Source organism: Gadus chalcogrammus, chromosome 10 (assembly GCF_026213295.1).
Source record: "Gadus chalcogrammus isolate NIFS_2021 chromosome 10, NIFS_Gcha_1.0, whole genome shotgun sequence".
NCBI classification, from domain to species: Eukaryota; Metazoa; Chordata; class Actinopteri; order Gadiformes; family Gadidae; genus Gadus; species Gadus chalcogrammus.
The window spans coordinates 15,604,891-15,626,229 of record NC_079421.1 but is presented as its reverse complement, the minus strand read 5'-3'; the positions used below and the strand labels follow the sequence as shown (position 1 = coordinate 15,626,229).

At 47.5% G+C, this 21,339-nt stretch overlaps 1 protein-coding gene across 1 annotated transcript in view; it reads right to left on the bottom strand.

The window, feature by feature from the left end:
- fhdc2 (FH2 domain containing 2) overlaps window positions 1-7,936 on the bottom strand; it is a 10,426-nt gene extending 2,490 nt beyond the window's left edge. The window contains exons 1-12 of the mRNA XM_056601073.1: window positions 7,720-7,936; window positions 5,905-6,636; window positions 5,686-5,747; window positions 3,565-3,667; window positions 3,169-3,254; window positions 2,681-2,781; window positions 2,293-2,363; window positions 1,984-2,091; window positions 1,516-1,586; window positions 951-1,068; window positions 502-666; window positions 1-379 (exon numbers count right to left, since the gene is read on the bottom strand). The exon at window positions 1-379 is cut by the window's left edge and continues 2,490 nt beyond it. Of these exons, the coding sequence (XP_056457048.1) occupies window positions 1-379; window positions 502-666; window positions 951-1,068; window positions 1,516-1,586; window positions 1,984-2,091; window positions 2,293-2,363; window positions 2,681-2,781; window positions 3,169-3,254; window positions 3,565-3,667; window positions 5,686-5,747; window positions 5,905-6,453 (1,813 nt within the window). The 5' untranslated portion in view covers window positions 6,454-6,636; window positions 7,720-7,936. The remainder of the gene's footprint in view (window positions 380-501; window positions 667-950; window positions 1,069-1,515; window positions 1,587-1,983; window positions 2,092-2,292; window positions 2,364-2,680; window positions 2,782-3,168; window positions 3,255-3,564; window positions 3,668-5,685; window positions 5,748-5,904; window positions 6,637-7,719) is intronic.
- Window positions 7,937-21,339: the final 13,403 nt, after the last annotated feature.

The following is a 21,339-nucleotide window of genomic DNA, read 5'->3' as shown; positions in this document are numbered from 1 at the left end:
CTGCGGAGCCGCCGAGCCCAGAGGGTGTCCGATGGCCAGACACGCTGCCCTGCCGCTCACCTGTTGAAGTCGGGCTGGTCCCCAACTCTGGGAAGGCGTTGAAGGTGGGCGGGTTCAGGAGATGATTGGTGCTGGGTTGAAGGTGGTGGGAATACCTGCGGAGATCGGAGCTCCTCAAGCTCCGTCTGCTCCAGGAGTGGTTCAAACCCTTCTCAAGCATCCTCTCCAGGTCGTCCTGGCCGTCCCCACCCTGGGATTCCCGGGCCAGGCTGAGGCCAAGCTCCGGTCCCGAGCACACCGCGATTGAGCGACGCTTCTCAACCAGCTCGCGTTCCCTCTCCTGACGTTTCTGCTCCTTCACTTCTCGGTCTGCGTTCTCCTGGTAAACAAAGACAGTGGAGAAATAATCTGAAATTAGCCCAAAGTAAGGGTTCAATCAAAGTTTCACCAAGCACTGAAAAGGATAATGAAGAAGCCTTCATATGAGGCACGAGGTCTGACCTGGACTGCTCTTTGGAACCGTTGGCAGAATGAGCTGAAGACCTTACAGGCCTCCTCCAACTTGAATGTGCCTTCATCCTCGCAGAAGAACTCCACCAGGGCCTGACTCGACATCCTCATGCCCTCTAGCTCATCGTCAGCCTCCTTTAGGCGGTCATCAGCCATCTGGAAACAGAACAGAACAAAAATAATTCCATAATTTTTTCCCATTTGTTTTAACCATCTCTACCCTTTTCTTCAACTTTGGCTTTGATTTTTCCATTTTTATCAAGATAACGTCAGTTTTCATTGTGTGTGTGTGTGTGTGTGTGTGTGTGTGTGTGTGTGTGTGTGTGTGTGTGTGTGTGTGTGTGTGTGTGTGTGTGTGTGTGTGTGTGTGTGTGTGTGTGTGTGTGTGTGTGTGTGTGTGTGTGTGTGTGTGTGTGTGTGTGTGTGTGTGTGTGTGTTACCTCTAGGAAGGGTTGTGTCTGCTCCGCAAGTTCCGGCTCCGTCTGTATGTTGACCTTCAGGGACACAACTCTGCTTTGCAACTTTGATAAGTCCTCATAAACAGACTCCTCACATAACCTACGTTAAAAGGACATTCAATGTTAGATTATGCGTACAATCTTGGCATTGCTTAAATTGCATTGTTGGTAGTCCCATTGTTTCAAAACTTGGCGGTTTTATCCAGAACATACTTTCAATGTTTTACCAAGTTGAGGTCATAGTGTTGCATTGGTAACAGGAGAACTTGTTCCAAACACAGAAACAATAGCCCCCAAACTCTATTATGTGGGTAATCGCTGCCGTCGTGACCCGCTTTTTACTCAGCGAGCTTACCATGTCCAAACCCTTCCTACCCTTTCTATTCCTGTTACATAGATACGCAGTGTTTCCCTGTCATTTCTGGGGGGGATTGTGGTTACTAAATGGAGACTGAATGCTGCCCCCCCCCCCACCCCCCATCCCCACTCACTCCCAGCCTTATCCCATCATCTTTGCTGAGAATTCATGTTTTAAGATTTCACTGACCTGGAGGCAGGGCCGACATGGCCTAGTTGGCTGGGAAACGACAGCAAGCCCTGGTCCTTTTTTACAGCTTCCTGTGGAGACAGAAACAAATGCTTATTCAGCCAGGTTTTAATAAAGAAGATTCAATTTTCAGCATTCTGCAGGCTATTGAAGGTCAGTATTGTTCCTTTTTCTAATCAAACATTATATATATTTTTTTTTTTGTGTTTAACAATATATATTTGTATAGCACACTCAACTCAGTTGCCCTTCAAACTTTAACTTACATGAAGCGATTTTAAATAAAAACCAACCAAACAATTCTAGTCCACGCCAATACCCCTTTCTAAAAAATGTATCCCATCTGTTTTAACAAGATTGAGAGTCTACCGCGGTGTCGGGATAGTTTTTCCTAGTACTTTCCTTCCATGCAGTATTAGCTGAGTAGCACACTCTGGCCTATTGATACAGCTTAACGCCTTGCCTCACCATGGCTACATAATGCAGCAAGTTCATGCCCGGCTTGTTGGCTCTGGTGTCGGCCAGTTTCAGTAGCGAAGAGATCCGAAAACCAGCGGCGTTCCCCGAGTATCCACCCTGAATGGTGAAAGCAGAAGGTCAGCCTTCAGCAACCACTTCATCATTTGTCATCTTTTAGGAAACAAGTTCAAACAGGCGCGCAGTCAAACACTAGCCCGCTGCGGTCTTTGTGCACAGATGAAGGACTTTTTTTGTTCTTATGTTATAGTACAGGGAGTAATGCAAAAGGAGTAGTGATCAAAGGACTCAAGCACTTACCGCATTCATATAGTTGCCCGCTTTCAGCACCAAGCGAAGGATGGAGTGTAACTCGGGACAGCTCAATAGTTCTGCAGAGTGAAGAACAGAGAGCAGTCAGCATTATCCCTTCACTCTTCACGGTTATTATAAGTGTGAACTTTGAACCTTCTGCATAGTCATCCATAACACACACACACACACACACACGATAGAACACCTTTAAAAAACAGTCGCAATATGCAGGATTTAGGACTGATGAAGTACCGTTTAACTTAACCTCTTGCGGTCCCTACATTCCATGTGGTTCAGCTCAAACTTAAACCCAGGAGCGCATTGCAGAGTGAATGGCTTCGCTTCACACCTAGACCTAGCACAGAAAGGACCTCGCTCCTTGCTGTATGCTTACCCCTTGCCGCCTCCCTAAGACATCTGGCTGCCACACACAGAGAGGTCACCGCCGGATCAAACTCCTGCTGCAGGATGATGGCATCCAGACGCAGGCGGAAACTAGATGGGAGGCAGGAGATGGAGAGATGGATGTAAAGATATAGCAGGGAGAGAGAGGGAGAGTGAGAGAGAGAGGGAGCGCGAGAGGAGGGGGGGGGCAAGTGGTGACAGAGGAAAGGGTTAGTACTGATCAATCATCCGCTTTACCATTATGAGTCAACACAAAGAGAGAGAACAACAGTGAGTCTTGCCTTAACTGCATGAGACAGAGACAGCGATAGAGACAGAGAGAGACACACACAGACGGACACAGAGGCGGTCTGTGGTGACTAACTACCACTCACAACAGAGAAAAAGGCAGCATGAAAAACATTGGGCGTGTTAGAAGCGATGACATCATTTAGGTCAGAGTTGAGGGTGGGGGGGGGGGGGGGGGGGGGGTTATACCTGGGGAGTTCCACCAGCAGCAGCATGAAGAGGTCAGGCTCTCCCAGCCTGCTGCGCTCCCCCTTGAATTGCCTCAGACGGTTCTCCTGCGAAACAGACAGTCCTTTAAACAGTCCTTTAAAAGAAGCATGGTGAGAGAGAGAGAGGGGGAGGGAGGGGGGGGGGGCTGCCGGGCGGGGTGTACGGTGGTACTACTAAAGGCCGACATGTTTCACGATCACTTTCAATATCTGTCAACCCCCGGGCCCGTGTCAGGTAACGCTCTCCATCAGATGGCGTGGGGTGTTATGGCAGACCCCTGATCAGGCTAACCAGAGCCAGATGATGGGGGTGGGGAGATGAGGACACTGGGAAGGAAGGAAGTCATCACTGCCTCAGCCCATTCCCCCTTTTTACCTCTTCGTTGTCCGGTAGAAGTTTGCAGAACTCTGCCAGCTTCTCAGCTCCGTAGTGCTCGCCCGCACCCAAACGGATGTCCTCCACTATCTCCTTCGCCGGCCTGAGCGGAAGAGGGAAGAGAAGGGATAACACCCCCACAACACAATCTTTATAATGACATCACCGTGGACACACGGCCACAATGAGTAAACTCAAAGAAAAAGGAAACATTGGGCCAAATGATCAAAAATGGCATTCGAGGAACAGAGGGGATAAGCTTCAATAGGGGTTTTGTGAGAGGGTGACTCGGAGGCCAAAGTGAAAACTGTGACCCGGATCAAAAGCAACGTGTAATGAGGTGGGAGACATTGGCTTTTGGCGCCGCTTTGATCACACACCAGGGCTTATCCTCCCCCTGCTTATCGGACTGAGATTGTCAGGCGGCCGAGGTGCGACGCCACACTGGCGACACGCTGTGGCGTACGCACTGAACAAATATCACTGGCACGCACATTATGCACAGTCTTGAGACCTAGATGTCAAGGTGTCAATCTGGAGAAGTGAAAAACCTGGTCCTGACCTCTGCTTTATTTCCTTTCTGCGACACATCCCCCCCCCCTCCTTCCCCTTCCCCATTCCCGCTTCCCCTACTTCTCCAACTCAAACTACCACAACATGGTTGCTGTTATTCTCCACCCTTCACGCTCCCCCTCAGCCACACATCATCTATTTCTTTACAGACGCATCCCGGAACTTATGTATGTGATACTCCTCAACAGCATTTTTTGTTCTCCCTTTCACTCACAGCGTATAATTCAGGACTCTGAGCCAAATGGAAGAGCTAACAAACTTCAACAGACAGCACTGAAAAAAGATAATGTGTCCTTTTGATTACGACAGACACTTGACAAGGCTTTAATGAAGGGACTTTGAGTTCTAGGAGTTGGGTTTTGTTAGGCCGCTGCCTGTTGGTTTATGTAAAGAAAAAAATAGTGGATGCACAAACAATTCATATCAGAACTACGCCCATATTTCAAAAGCAGACATCTGGACTGCTGTGACCATATGTTTAACGAAAGACAAAAAGTGTTTTTGTTAAGAAAAAAGGGCCTTTTTTCGTTGTTCACATAACAGGTTTCCGCACAAGTCTTGACAGTTCCATTTAAGCCGCTCTGTCTCCCATTAAAATACACTCGGACTGCTGAACCACCGTGTAAGTGGAGACATGAAAACAAGTACAGCAGCCTCTATCTTCCTGCTCTTAACGACTACGACTTTGGATTATTTTTGTTCAATTGAATGATGTTTCCTTTAATAAACTAAAGAAATAAGAGGAACACAAGCACCATACATTATAGAGAATACAAAGCAGGAAACAAAGTATTTGTTTCATCTGTCTTCCAGTGTGCTAGCTACTATATGCTACTAGTAAAACTAAAACAAACAAACAAATTCTTAAATTTACTGAAAGACTTTATATCAAATAGAAGCCCAGAGAATGTTTAAAACATGCCTAACTAAATACCAAATGTGGAACATAAAATGCATTGTTAGAAAGAGATAGAATGCTATTTTGGCTAGGCTAGATAGGGGTCGAGGGGGGAGCGGGGGGGGGGTCTCTTACATTGCAACAGGGGGTCTCCAAACGTGTATCGGCAGGTGTTAACTTTGACCCCCGGGATGGATGACTACCTCCTGACTAGCCCATCACCCGCCATCATTCTAGGAATACACAACACAGCTGCCATCTTCGACACCCCCCCCCCCCCCCCCCCATCCACCCACAATCAACGAACCACTGTGCCAGTACTGCTTCACTCCCCAATACTCAAAGCCAGCCACACCTTCTTGACAGAAGACCACTTCCTGCCAGTCATTCTCAAGTGTGAAGGGCCGTTCCCCTGGGCAGGCTTCTTCACACCACCGTTTCCTGCTCTCCGGCTAATGGCACGTTTGATGGATGGGGTCTGACCCCACCAATGCAAGGGGGGTGTGGGTTTGGGTGGGGGCTGGGAGGACTGAAGGCACCACATGGGGCCCCCCAGTTACAGTTACTGAGCAGCGATACCTGGGGTCATCATTCAACAAGTGTCACCGAGGACAAACGAACTACAGAACTGTTTTGGGAAAACATCTTACATCTTAAACTGTCGCAGGAAGATCCCAACATTCATGCTCCTCTTCGGGTCCAGTAAGGAGATCTGTAGTGTGAATAAATAAATGAAAGAATGCTGTGAATGATTGTGTCAGGTGCCGCTGACCGTTGACCGTCTGTGTGTTATTTTGTTGACATCACCCTCTTAAAATAATACAATCATGCATTTTACAGCCAGAGAATCCGACCACCCGTCCTCTGACCTGCTCTGCAGCGATATCCTGGGGCGACCGGGACCTCAGCATCAGCAGGGACGAGCGGCTGCCTTTCCTGCAGGCCGAGGCCCCGTCCTGGGCCTTGCTGTCCTTCTGGCCGAACAGCTCGTCCAGGGAGCGGAGGTCGATGGGGAACTCGTCCTCCTCGGCCGCGGCGCCGCTCCACACGCTCTTGCGTCCCTCCACCTTCTCCTTGGGGATCCGCTCCCAGTTTAGCTTTCTCAGCCGGCTCCTCCGGACGCTGTCCATGCAGCCCAGCACCGAGGAGGAAGAGGAGGAGGAGGAGGAGGAGTCGGTGGGGGGAGGAGGTGGCGGTAGAGGAGGAGGAGGCGGAGGTGGCGGAGGTGGTGGCGGCGCCGGTGGTGCTGGGGCTGGAGGCGTGATGGGAGGCTGTGGCGCCGGGGCCGGCTGAGGCAGCGTATCCATGGCTGTCACTTCCTTGGTAACGAGGGGGGCGGCGACGGGCAGGATAGTGGTCGGCTTTCCATGTGAGGCGAGGCAGGACGCCCTGGCATCGATGGACGGGCCAATGAGCATTTGGGGCTTCCTGAGGGAGGAGGTGGGGGGGGGGGCCTTTGCTGAACGTGTGGCACGGACTCTAGGGTCTTTCCGCAAAACAAAAGTCAAACTCCTCCTCTTTTGGCCGACGTCGCCGGATTAATGTAGCGTGTCCGCGGAACTATCCAGAATCCAGTTCAAAGGTCCATCCACCGCTGTTGCCTAGAAAGTGACGGAGAGCAAAACTCTTATCTCTGGATGACATGACAAATCACAAGCAGATATTGGTGTGTTGAGATGGAAGGTTTGAGGACTTTGAAACAGACATCATAACCCATCACTAACATATTTTTATCAGATGAGACCATTCCAGGAATTCTTCTTGAGCCACAAATCTCTCTCGTCCTTTTATTAGTATAACAGCCCTTTGGTTAGCCACATGACAACATATCCCCAGGTTCAACTGGCGGGGGGAAGTTCAAGGAGTCTTTGGGAAAGTACTGGTAGTTTACTTTGTAGTTTCTATACTGCTTGTTCCAGCCTGTTTTATTTCGGCCCAACTTATGCACAGACACCTCCACCACACGCTGCCTGTCCCTCTCCCTTCTAATTAGAGCCTTCACTGAAGACATCTTAAGACAAAGCTTGAGGGAGGGTAGCCTGGGTACAGGTGATCACAAGGCTGACTGTCTTGATAAATTATTTCTCTGATTTAAGATTTGGGTTAAATTAGTCGTTGCAAAGAACGGAGGAGATGACTCCTGAGAAGACAACCAAGGTTTATCCTAGATGTTATCATGGTATGGCTTTGTTGTTTACAATCTCAATAATGCGTTGAAACATGTTGTTATTCCACCGAGTACCACAGGGGCGCGCTACTAAATATTAATCAAATTAATTATCCAGCGTTTAATACGACCATTAAATAAATGTCTGGATAGGAGGGATGGATCGCATTAACTGTTGTCAAGTTTTGGCTTATGAAACTCTGCATACGGTATTGTCCTAACTATTTGTAATTAAAGTAGCCTAATAGTTCCGACTGGCGAACAGAAAACATATCAGAGAGTTCAATACCAACATTTGATTTATTTGGTTTGGGTTTAACGTCTGACAGACACATTGCCTACATTTCTTAAAACGATCAACTTTTTGGATACTCTTAAATAACGAACAATATGAAACGTTTTTTACGTGAAATGTTTTCAACAAAGCCAATTTTCCAACTAGCCCTGCCGAGATAACTCCAGTAAAATCAGCCATTTCCAGTAGAATCAATACATCATGCCAATTTAGTCTACTTACTGTGAACTCCTTAGTTTTTGAATATGTCTCTCTCGCTGTGTTTTGGTTTGATATCCACGTATGAAAGACAAATGAATGCTGATCTTTTTGCAATAAATATATGATCATTCTAATGGCTTTCATTCATCTCTGTTATCACCTCGACCACTAACGCTCCGCTGGTTGAGAGTCCTGTCTTTTTTTCAACTTGCGCTGAAACTTTCCCAAAGACCGAGACCGGCGCGCACGCGCACCAAACGCGCCGCGCCGCTATGTTGTATCCTCCCAGTTTTCCCAGGGGTGGAATTAAAGGATTTTCATGTGTGAGTTTACACGAGGATGATGCGCTTTTACAGGCTTGTGGTGCATTTCTGCTTGCAATGTTATGATTCACTGGTATTCTTACAAATGTTTATGTGTTCTTAAATGAAACTACAATGTTCCGACATGTAAGTGTGTGAATTTAGTCGAACTCGAACTCTGAATGTTTACAAAACACAAATAAATAACACCAGTTATTTATTTATTTTTTCCAGTAATAGTTGCAAAAGAACAATCTGGATTTGTGAAACTGTATTAGACCTGTATATCATCAGACAGGATTATATGAAAACGGTCCTGAATGATGTGCAGGGAGGCTGTGATGCCTCTTTCCAGACATGTCATCGGGGGTCTTTGTGGGGGGAATGTGAGCTGTTATTGCCGCAAAGGGGGCCTTGATCATGCTTTCAGAGACGCATACGATACAGAAACCCAGCGAGGGAGCAGATGGCTATCAGGCATGGGGGAAATTATGTCGGCACGTCTCCTCCCAGACGAAGATCCTCATGGACGTCGAGAGAGAGAGAGAGAGAGAGAGAGAGAGAGAGAGAGAGAGAGAGAGAGAGAGAGAGAGAGAGAGAAAGAGAGAGAGAGAGAGAGAGAGAGAGAGAGCGGAGGCCACCGGTGAAAGCAGAGACCCCAGAAGTCCCTCGAGGGTGATGAAATGACCCGGGAGGCTGTTGACGTGGCGATGGGAGAGAGGAGGGGTGTAGGGTCCATAACGCCGTGCTTTCATCCCCAAAAAGTGTGTGAGAGTGGGGACCTGGATCTCCCGTCCTGCCGTATACCAGTTCCCCCACGGGAGACTGCAGCCGCCGCCCCCCTGCCTGTCAGCGCCCCCCAGTTCCTGCCGTTATCACAGAGTTACGACCCCGTTGTGATGTGGCCATTGTTGTCCGCCCCGGTTATGTTATGATGTTCTCCGGCCAGAATAAACTCCCTCGCAGGAAACTTCACTTTCTAATCGCTGTCAGAGTACAGTGCCCTTATCAGAATGCAAGGAAATGCCACCGCTGCACCATACACGGCCGCGGCCCAGAGGGGCCAGACCAAACCCGGTGGGAATTGCATGTATAGTTTGGACTCATGTAAACGCTGACAAAGTGACCACCACCAATGAAGAGTGAGGAGTTAATTTACCGTTGTTGTGCTGTGACAGCTGAGCGTAGTGAGACAAGTGGTTGCCCCTCTGACGTGTTCGGCGGGCCCACTCCCATGCCGTTCCCCCTCTTTTGCATAACATTGGCCCTGTGTTCCATCGGGGGCCCATTCTCTGGGGGTGAATGAATGAGCACGTCAAGCTTGTTCATCTGTAAGTTTCAAGTGTGGAGCCCTCTGAGAGTGTGTGTGTGTGTGTGTGTGTGTGTGTGTGTGTGTGTGTCTGTGTGTGTGTGTGTGTGTGTGTGTGTGTGTGTGTGTGTGTGTGTGTGTGTGTGTGTGTGTGTGTGTGTGTGTGTGTGCGTGCGTGCGCGCGTGTGTGTGTGTGTGTGTGTCTGTGTGTGTCTGTGTGTGTGTGCGCAAGAGCCGGAGCAAAGGCATCTCAATTGCAAATCACATTTTGTCGTTAACGAGGGGGGAATTCAAGTGGGATGGCTCGGTTCGGTGTACACACACACACCTCCTGTGAAACCAGCCGTGTTGAAAGGGACAGGAGGCCTCCCCCTTTTTATTCTCCTCGCCTTGACGAGACGATTCCGGTGCAGGGTGAAAGTGATTTGCGTGGCTGTCCAAAGGAATGGGAAAGAAGAAAAAAGTGGTATCTATGTGCAGTCCATTGATATATATATAAGGGGGAGAGTTCTCAGATGTGTTTAGCACCGCCCCTCCCCTTCCCTTCCTTGTCGCCCCGCCTACCAACATCACTCACCCCATATTTTTTTTCTCAATGGACAAGTAAGAGGTAGCACATGAGGCTTGAGCGCTGTCCTCTCTGTGCCACGGGGACTTCAGCCCCTTTGTGGCAGAAGCATCCGTCCTCCGACTTAGCCCCTTCTCCCATCACTAATCTCCCTTTGAAGTACCCCAGAGGTTACGTAAAGGTGAAGGCTCTTAGCTCCAATCTGGCTTGAACTTGAGGGAAGGAAAAAAAAAAAATATCCAAAATCCGGTTGGTTCAAACATTGTATTAAACCTGCATGAAAAATTAAAAAAAATAGTGCATGGGTAATGGCTTTTGCTGGTTTAATAGCCCGGTGTAGCCAGTCATCTCATCCCACCTACACACTTCATCTCACATCATTTGACCCTGTTGATGAGCTCATTTAGCACATTACTTCCAGGAGACCAAAATAAGCTGTGTGTAAGGAAATCAATACCGTAGAAGTTGTAATTATCTGCCCAGCTGCTCTATTTGTGTAGTCTGTAAACTGTACTGTTTGAGAAAGCACCGATATGACTTTACGTGGGCCCTGCACTGTTGTGGCCCCTGCTGTGTATGCTCTGCCTGGGGGCCCCGCTGGGTTTGGCTGTTTCAATAGTGGAGCAAATAGATTAGTATCCCTGTGGGTCTCCTGGGGGGTAACAGCATCTACTAGTGTAAACACACACTGACACACACATGCACGCACACACACCAGACACACCCTGACAATACGCACATGCACCTCTATTTGATCCGGGGGTAAATAAGTCTGGGGAGGCCTTCCTAATCCAAGCCAGGTTCCTCCAATGTTGAGCTGCATTGCGACGGTCAATGGCAGGAAGGAGACAGAGAGACTCTCAGAGAAGGCTCTCTGGCTTTGGTTAGACGACTGGACTGATAAGCAGCAACAGCAGCGGCCATCTTGCATACAGAAGGCATGGATTCCTCCTTATTCTTCGTTCTTAGCATGCCTGTCTGTCTGTCTGTCTGTCTGTCTGTCTGTCTGTCTGTCTGTCTGTCTGTCTGTCTGTCTGTCTGTCTGTCTGTCTGTCTGTCTGTCTGTCTGTCTGTCTGTCTGTCTGTCTGTCTGTCTGTCTGTCTGTCTGTCTGTCTGTCTGTCTGTCTGTGGATTTATCTACCTGATTATCTATCCATCTATCTATCTATCTATCTATCTATCTATCTATCTATCTATCTATCTATCTATCTATCTATCTATCTATCTATCTATCTATCTATCTATCTATCTATCTATCTATCTATCTATCTATCTATCTATCTATCTATCTATCTATCTATCTATCTATCTATCTATCTATCTATTTTGTTTGTTTGTGTCTTTCTAACCTAACCATCGATCAGAATTCTGCTTGTGAATCAGCATTGGTCATGGGTCAGTCTGTGAAAAGGCAGTCCTTAAAGTACAGCTTATTCATTAACCAAGCAGGCTAATCTGTCACAATGCCTTTTAGTTATTTACAGTAAGTGAGTAAATGAGTGTGTGTGTGTGTGTGTGTGTGTGTGTGTGTGTGTGTGTGTGTGTGTGTGTGTGTGTGTGTGTGTGTGTGTGTGTGTGTGTGTGTGTGTGTGTGTGTGTGTGTGTGTGTGTGTGTGTGTGTGTGTGTGTGGCTGGAAGTGTGTTAGCTTCCGCTTCTTGCACCCATAGTGTTTTCAAATTGTGTTTGTGTTTTGGGGTCAGCTGTCCTGGTCTGTTTGTCTTTGCACATCTGGCCATTGGAGCCACTTCCGACTCCCATTAGGATTTCCTCAGACTCAATAAAGGGGCTTATTGGCCACCACAAACACCAGTCGCTTCCCTCCCCCAAGCCCTCCTCCAGCCCCAGTAGTCATGGTCATTACACCAGTCAGAGCCTCTCTCCAGTAGAGGCTTGCAATGACACAGAAAGACTCCCACACCACCACCCACTGCCACTATGTCTATCTAGATAGTCTTATCTCAACTAAAGCTAAAGGATTGCGGCAACCTCAGTGCAAAGCCGTGCGAAAACTTGAGGTTGATGATGAGGGCCCCTTCCAACGAACGGCTTGAGCCGTCCACAGGTTTGAACCTACAGTGCCCATCAGGGGCCCGCTGTTGTTACTAGAGCTGGTTAAGAGAGGGCTGCTTGTGTGGCACGACAATCACACAGTTAATATTCAAAAGGCTGGCTCCGCTGTAAAAAGAGGCCCTTAAATAGAGGTTGACAAAGCAAGACTTACAAACAAAGACTAGTTGCCAAATAGACTGTGTGTAAAGCAAGGAGCGGCGCAGGGAAGGGCTTTGACCGGGTGGCTCATGTATAGATGCTATAGTGAGCTAGTAAAGCATGCAGTCCTGCTCTTCCCCTGACATCACCGATGCGGTCAGTTCCACACACGTCATTATTACACTCCTTTCGCCTTAGATGTGTTCCTGCCGAATGAACGGTTCTTGGTTCGGAGAATGCCTTCTTTCTGTTGCCCCACAATGGGGCAATAGGGCAAATGTGCATCTTTTCTCTTCGTGGTTTACACACCAGGTACAGAAATGTTATTGAAGTTAAACCAAAATGGTTGAACTTTGGTTTGTATTCACGGACTCAAGCGATGGCTTGAGTCCGTGAAAAGCATGGGTGCTGTTGGGTGCAGCACCCATGTAAGCATGGGTGCTGTTCTCAAGCGGATCTCTGTTTGAGCGTTACCCAAACGTATCTGCTTTACACAGGGTACAACATTCTCATTCTCTTCTGTTTCCCTTTATCTGCATGCTCGTACGCACACCCACACAAACACCCACGCACACACCGACGCACACACTGACGCACACACACCCACACACACACACACACATACAAACAAACACACACACACACACACACACACACACACACACACACACACACACACACACACACACATACACACACACACAGACACACACATGCTGTTACTTCAACCAGCTAAATCTAATTACTCCCCTTCCTCACCCCCTGCTCCTCTGTGCCAACCAGTGATGTCACTCCCAGAGACAGAGGAGATGTTGGCCCCACGCCCAGGAAACCAGGCAGGCAGAAGACAAGTAAGCCTAGGGAGCTTAGGGAAGGAGAGGTTTGCAGGGGGCGGGGGGGGGGGGGTGATGAGGAAGTACCCTTTCAAGGCTCCTCCTGGTCCATCCTAGAACCTTGTTGGGGAGTGCATGTGTTTGTCTGCATTTGTGTGTGTGTGTGTGTGTGTGTGTGTGTGTGTGTGTGTGTGTGTGTGTGTGTGTGTGTGTGTGTGTGTGTGTGTGTGTGTGTGTGTGTGTGTGTGTGTGTGTGTGTGTGTGCGTGCGTGCGTGCGTGCGTGCGTGTGTGTGTGTGTGTGTGCGTGTGTGTGTGTGTGTGTGTGCGTGTGTGTTTGTGTGTGTGTGGCTGTTGCACCCATAGTGTTTTCAAATCCCCCTCTGCCTTCTGCCGTTCAGTTGGAGCCAGCCTGTTTGAAACTGAAAGGGGAAACATGGCTGAGTGTGAGGGCCGGGGATCCTAGGGGTGACCCTGCGGGATTAACCTACAGCTCCTTTTTGCTCTCTGCTACCTTCTCACACGGGGCCGAGTCCTATTTGTTTTCCTCAAAACAGTTGCATAACAATGTGGTCGGTCTTCCGTCGCGTTCCCCGAACTGCTGGTTAAACACTGTTCCTGCGGGCCCCTGATGGACTATTCTCCTTGCGTGGGAAGCATTTCCGAACGGGGGTCTGTAGAGTGACAATGACACTGGACACGTCGGTGCACACATATTGATGGAGGCGGTGAACCAACGGGTGTTCATAATAATGAATAAGGGTTAGTAACTAATTAATAACTAATGCACTCTGCAAAATCTATTAGTGCACATCATCGGTGCAATTATTTTCTGCGTGGAACTCACAATCCTGTAGAAAGGAAACACACTTATCTAGTTCAAAGTCTAAATCAATCCACACTTCCTTAGACTTGAGGCACAAGCTCGACAATGATGCGCTGACGGCGAGCAGAAACCTTAAGACCCTGTTGCTTCAATGCTCCGGTTATATCTACAGAGGAATACATTTGTACGTAACATCAGTCTGCATTCTTTTTTTCATCATTTTCATTCCTTCATCTGGAAAATAATGCATTGTGGAGCAAAGAAATGGGAAGACCGCTGGAGTTTTGTGCGGTTCTTCGACCGTTGATGAAATCCTGTGCAGCCCTCCCTCTCTTCCTTCCTCTGCCTCTGCCTGACACAAGAAGAACTGGCAACGTTGGCAGACGGAGAAAGGAAAAGAGGAGAAAAGGATGAGTGGCTGAGGCAGAGCCGCGATGGCCAGCTGAGATATTTGGTCAAAACCCAGTAAAACAAAGAAAGAAACAGACGGGACAGACTGTTGCTAGGCTGTGCATTGTGCTGGAGAGGGCTCTTCTTGGCAGGGCTATTGAAGAGGAAACAGCCCTCTGTTTACTCACACAGATATGCCACTTTTAAAAGCAGTGCAATCTGCGCCAATTAGTATTATTACCCACTGTTACCTCCCATCACTCTCTCCGAGCCTCCATTAGTCTGTCGAGGGTGGTCTGAATGACTTGACAAAGAGGCTGGAAGAGATACTAAACCAGCCAGCCCTTGTATGCAATCCTCTCCAGAGAGGACTTGAAGAGGTGAGGATGTTGACATTGGGAAACAGTCAAAATAGCCCATCAAGGAGGGTCATACTGGCAAATACCTTTGTGCATAAGACACAAGAATGAAAAGACTATATCACATCCATTGCTCACATTAAGGTTTACAATGGCTTGTGTGGTGTCTGTGTGTTCTAATGGTGAAACAGAGCGTAACCTTCTCTGCTACCTGTTTTATTTGGGTGTTGCCCATCCACACAAAGGACATGCCTTGGGAGTGTCAGTTGACCTGTTTGCGAGGCCCCTGTGCTTCCGATCTCTGTGGAAAATGTGAAAGTGATCCAGATAAAACAAAAGTGTCTGACCAAAAGTCTGACCGGTGATGTCATGAGCAATGGCATCACCGTCCTTGACATACTTCAGCACAACATTCACACCAAAACACACACACACACACACACACACACACACACACACACACACACACACACACACACACACACACACACACACACACACACACACACACACACACACACACACACACACACACACACACACACACACACACACACACACACAATAGACTGAATTAACTTTTTTGAGTTGCACAATATAAACTCCCACCACCAAAACACACACGGGGGGACAATCTGTAGAAAATCACGCCCACCAGATATTCTCCCCAAAATTCCCTTTCAATAGCTTCAGAAATGCCTAGCAAACACATGTAAAGTAGATAGATAACCCAAAGTTTCATGCAAAGCATCCATTTGCTCTTACAAATACAGTTGAAGTGGAAATACGCCAAATTTTGTTAACGCATCAAATATTACCAATATTATCGAGATACAAGTGTTGTTTGTGGAAATACATGTATCTTTCACCAAAACACCAGGAACGCTAGGAATTCTGTCACTGATGCAGAGGTAAATAATCAAAAGTGAATGTAGGCCCAGAAAAGACTCAAATAATCGAATCCACACTGTTAGTCTCCCCTCCTCCTGTGTAAACGCATACCTCTCCAGCCCCTGGTTTTGTGTTTCTGCAAACTCAGGGGGAGCACCGAAGAATGCAGGGGACTTGAGGGTTCAACATATCCTTCTCCAAACATACAGCGGAGCCAGAAGGCCGGAGCCGGGAGGAGAGAGATGAGACAGAGACGGCAAGAGAAATAAAGAACGGAAGAGGTGCCCTCTGGGATATGTGTGTGTTTAGTCCCTGGGGACCGATACCTTGTTTGAAGAGCCCTGCAGTGAAGGTCAAAGGTCATAGGTTAGGCTCTGGGGTTATCACCGATTGTTTGGTATTAACTACAATTGCCAGCTTCAGCTGGGCACTTATGTGGTTGAACGGCTTAACCTAGAGACCGCTGGCCTTCAGGGGTTAAACCCAAGGCCACGATGGGCCAGTCTATCAGATGCTAGGTTACACCTAATCTCAATCAGAGCACACACACGTTAACAGGCATGCACACACACGGGAACAAAAACAGACACATGAACAGACACACACACACACACACACACATCCACGTGAGTACTACACACACAAAAACACACACACACACACACACACACACACACACACACACACACACACACACACACACACACACAGACACACACACACACACACACACACACACACACACACACACACACACACACACACAAAAAAAACAATTAGAACATTTCGAAACATGCGCAAATCAGCATGTGCCTGCAAATATGAATACACCTGAATGCTAGCATGACATGCACCCTCCTAGCTCTGGGTGTGGCTGTGTGCGGAGCGAGGGTGTGGTAAGGAGAGGAAGCCAGCGGGGTACAGAGGCGTTGAACCCTGTCATCCTGTTGTTAGTGGTCACACCTGTCTGCTGGCTCACGAGCCCAGCCAGGAGCATAGTCAAGCGTTCCCCGGAGGTGTGGTGTTTGTCTATTGAGCGGGCGAGGAAATTTAACAGTGAGGAACTTGACTTGGTGGTGAAGTACATCGTAACCCCCAAGGAAATGAAGGGACTTTACAAGGATGTTCTTTTTTTAATGCTGGGAGGTCTGACTTAATGTGACTGTAAAAGGTTGTGTGTGTTTCTGTGTGTGAGGCCGTGTCAGTTGGTCTGTGTGTGTGTGTGTGTGTGTGTGTGTTTGTGTGTGCGTGTGTGTGTGTGTGCGTGTGCGTACATGTATATGTGTGTGTGTGGGTGCGAACCTGTGTCAGTTGAGTGTTAACAAGGAAGTCATTTTTTTTATGGTGAGAGGTCTGCGTGAATGTGACTGTAAAAGGCTCTGTTTGTGTGTGTTTGTTTGTGTATGTGTGGGCCCGTGTGTGTGTGTGTGTGTGTGTGTGTGTGTGTGTGTGTGTGTGTGTGTGTGTGTGTGTGTGTGTGTGTGTGTGTGTGTTTGTGTGTGTGTTTGCGTGTGTGTGTGTGTGTATGCGTGTGTGTGTGTGTGTGTGTGTGTGTGTGTAAGTGTGTGTGTGTTTGTGTCTGTTTGTTCAAATGATAATGTTATGACTCTTTATTTGACATCCTGCCCGGTGTGCCTTGGAGGAGGGATGTACTTCAGTGGCTTCTTAACAGCCCTCCAACTGAGACCTGCAGCTTGGGGTGTGTGGGTGGGAGATGGGGGGAAGGGGTTGGCGGGGGAACCGAGTAGGGGTGGGATGCAATGTAATTCCTGAATAGTTTCTATTTGCTTCCACCAAGACCCTGGTATTGTCTGTTTGCATCTATTGAATTCACTGTAAAGTATTATCAGGGCATTCACTGTTGTCCCAATGAATGCACTGATAACTAAATCATTGTATGTATTTGGCACTCAGGACAGCATGAGCATTTATTTAATCTCATAGAGGTTCGATAGGATTCAATGAAAACTTATGTTGCTCATTACCACCACAGTCCCAGCCACTGGCATGGAGGTAGGACCTCCCTCTCAACTCCAAACAGTGCCCTGGCGTCAGCGTTTGTTTTGCTTCTTGTTCCGTGCGAGACCCCGATTGTGCGGTCGGGGCTGACCCCAATCAGGTCCGCTGACCCGCGTTCGAGTCGTATATGTGACACGGGGGGGGCGCGTGATGCACCAACATCCCGCCCGGCTGTGATCGAGGGTAAACACAGCATGCCTGATTACTCCTATAGGGCGAAGTCACAATGCTGCCATCGAGGAAGACTGAGGCACACCGGCACTGCTGGGTCGCCGGGGAGGACGGGGTGGATGGGCTGGGGGAGATGGGTGGAGTGGTGGGGGTCGGTGGTGGTTGGGTTGTGGTGGAGGGGGGCTGCGGTGGTGGGTATGGGGAGAAGGGGCACAATCCTGGGCACAGTTGGGGTCTTTCATATGCAAGCCCCCCTTTGAACCCTGATTGACATGTGGGTGCCTTTGAAGTCCTGCGCGGCGAGGCCTAACCTCCTGAACTAAAGAAGCCGTGTTTGAACCCGCTGCGGAAACGGTTTCTTTTGTTTTCGACCCCCTTTTTACTCGGCGATCACATGATGGGAAGAGTTTGCGGATTTGAACGGAAAAACTCCCAAGTCATTTTCACTCTCCGCGTTCATGAGCTGTGGGCTGGCTGCTGGACGTGTAAAAGTGGATATCAGATGTGGAAGGCAGGATCTTGCAGCCTGTGTCATAATGACACGTTTGGGTCCCCTACGGGAGCATTACCCACCTGGTGTATCAAAACAGAGGAGGGCCCTCACTGGGGCTCCGCCGCACTATAATAACATGTTGCTCTGACAAAAACAGCAGATTCAGTTTGGGCTGCTTATTAAAGGGGCAGGGAACGATAAGCCTACAGCGACTAGCAAGCCCTGCGCCTCAGGCTTGCTGTTTAAATGTAATACCTGGTTTTCATTTGTGATTTTATTTGTGTGCCGTGACAGCAGGCTGTCTTATTTAAATCTGCATGGATCTGTCAGCATGTGGAAAAACCACAAACGTATTAGGTGCGGTGTCAACAGTGCTTAAGTCAGATCAGTGAAGTAACAAATGCCGTATTTAGTGTGTTTACATGCACACACTTTTCAAATGTATTTTGTGCATCCTCTTTTGCCTGGAAAAGTACAACTTCCAATGCAATGTATCAGTTTCATCTGCTGTTAGATGATATTACTATTACTAGTAATATTGATGCTAAATTAAGTGCATACATGCTTTTAGTTTAATCAATGATCAGTGACTTGTAATGGTCCCAGAATACCTCCCAAGAAGTCCACCTGTCCCATCCCATCATCAGCTGGGTTAGCCTCACGTATTCATTCCACAAAGGAATGAATGAACAAACGATGGAACAAACAAACGAAAGGTTATGCAAACACACTAAAGTTGTCGGCAAGTTACAACATAGGACAGAAGCGTTGCAGAGGAGGCAAAATGGTACATGAAAAAAAGATAGTGGATAACATTTGTTTTATTTATAATCAAACCCTGTTCTGTGTCTGAGAGCATTGATGGAATAATGAATAAATATCCAAACCTCAATAGGCCTCGGTTAAATCCTGGATATCGTGTCAGTTACAGTTTATTTAAGAGTAAATAGGTTTTGGCACTTTAACCTGCCAGTCCTGGAACCCATCCAGCACACATCGGCGCCGCCAAGACTCTTGACCAAACCGTAGCAGACTTCCTTGCCAATCACAAAACATTGCCCAGAAAACCACTTTTACATGCTGAAATTCTTTTTGCGGCCAAAAACCCACAAAAACACAAAACATTTCTGTCAACATATGTTATCGGCCCTTCTCATGCGGTTGTGATTTGAACATGTGTTCATGTAGTAAACCTGAGGGGCCAAAAATCTGTCATCCATGTTTTTCATCACAAATTCATCAGCCTTTATCTACAGCTCACATGTTTGGTTGAAATTGGGCAGGCACTTCCCCTACCGGGTCTCGTCAATTAATTAATAAATAAATAAATTATTCTGACAGAAGTTTGAATCACAACCAAGAAGCTTGCTTTTCCAACAACAATAAGGAAGAACTGATGGCAGGCCCATCAGAGCAATCAGAACTCGACTTCTCCTAAACATTATGTGTTCCCTGTGAGCTTACTTACATGGCTAATGCTAAGTTTTAGCAGTATATCGGTATCAGTAGTATACTCAATATGAAAATGAACCATTGAAAAAAATGCTAACAAGCTTTCCATAAATGGTGAACTTACAAATGTAGAAACCTTATGGGGTTGCTTTATTGTTTTACTCTTTACTTGACGGGGGTCTAATGTTTTGGTCTGTCAAAAACTCAGACCCTGCGTCTGCAGCTTTCTGGCAGGGATGTCAGAGGTCACCACCCCGTTCCTCTCTCCCTTGGTAACCTTTGACCTCTGAACCTCGCCTGGCTAGGCCCATCTCCTAGGACGTACGGCCCCCGCAGGCCGGAGACCGTTGAGGATGCATCAACTACAAGCTTCATGGGGAGATAGCGTTTTAGCAGAGCGTAATTCATTTTTTGTCCATTGAGTATATTGTTTTGGTTTCTGGTTCTAAATCATATTAGATGCGCAGTCAGCGCCTACCAAAACAAAGGGTTGACAGCCATGTCAAATCCTTACTTGACATTAAGACATTTATGGATTGTGGGGGTGGGGGGTTTCTATCATGAGGGATTTTGCTTTCGCTCACATACAGACAGAAAGCCCCTGTTATTCCTGTAACTGCTCGACACAAGATAAAACAGGATAAGAAGATCAAGAATTCCCCTGAAACTGACAGCATGAAGATAAGTGTTTGAAAAGGAAACACTTACATTGCACTCCCTGTGAAATATCTTTAATCTGACAAAATTATTATTGAATTACTATTGGCTGTATTCCTCTATGGGGAGTGAAACACCTTGGTGCGGTCGGATGGTTAAAGCAATGGCGTCTTAACCCGTTTTCCTTGATCTTGATGGAAAACGTCATACGGTCGAGAAAAAAGATGTGAAGCAGAATTCATGAGGACAACCGCTGTGCTAGGAAAATCCGACTGCACCGACACTAGGATAGGCCTACGTCATTATATGGCGGCCGGCGGATGTTATGGACTCAGGTCTGATACTCTCTCCTTGCACCCTGGTCTTTTACTAAGTCCTTAGGAATTCTCCTTCACATCTTTCCCTGAGCCTAATGATGTTTACCATCGGGTCAAAGAAAAAAGAGGTTACGAAAGGACCAAAACTTTTGCCTTCAGGTTAACCACCACAGCTGTGTCTGATTTGACTAGCTTTTTGTTTTGGGTCTCTTTAAACAGAAGTTACCTGCAGCAGTGAATGGACACTAACATCAGCTTCACTTATCCATAGTGATGTACTGCTATCATCAATTATCAAGTATGCATCATATAGATATAGGCTCATATCTAGGGTAGATATGAGGCTAGTTAAGTAGCATTAATAGTCATTATTCATTTTTAATGGGTATTAATAACACTGTTTCTATTAGCCACAACCGCGTCTATTTAAGGCGCATCCGTTTCAGCTGTGATAACAAGACCTCCAGACTGTCAGAGACTGGTAGACCCGCCGCCCCTCACACTATTGGAGTCAAAAATAAAACGTATTAGTGGCCAGACATTGATGGCTCTGTGTGGCCTGTGTGGCTTTAGAAAAAGTCGGTTGGGGTTGGCACACGGCTTCTCTGACTGACTAATCTTCGCTCATTCAATAGACACGCTAGATCCTCCCTCCTAAAAATCTAACTCATCACAACAACTCACACCCATGAACACGCTCACACATGCACACACACACCCACACACATGCACTCAAACACACCCAAACACACAATCACACTCACACACGCACACACACACAAACACACACACACACACACACACACACACACACGCACACACACACACACACGCACACACACACAC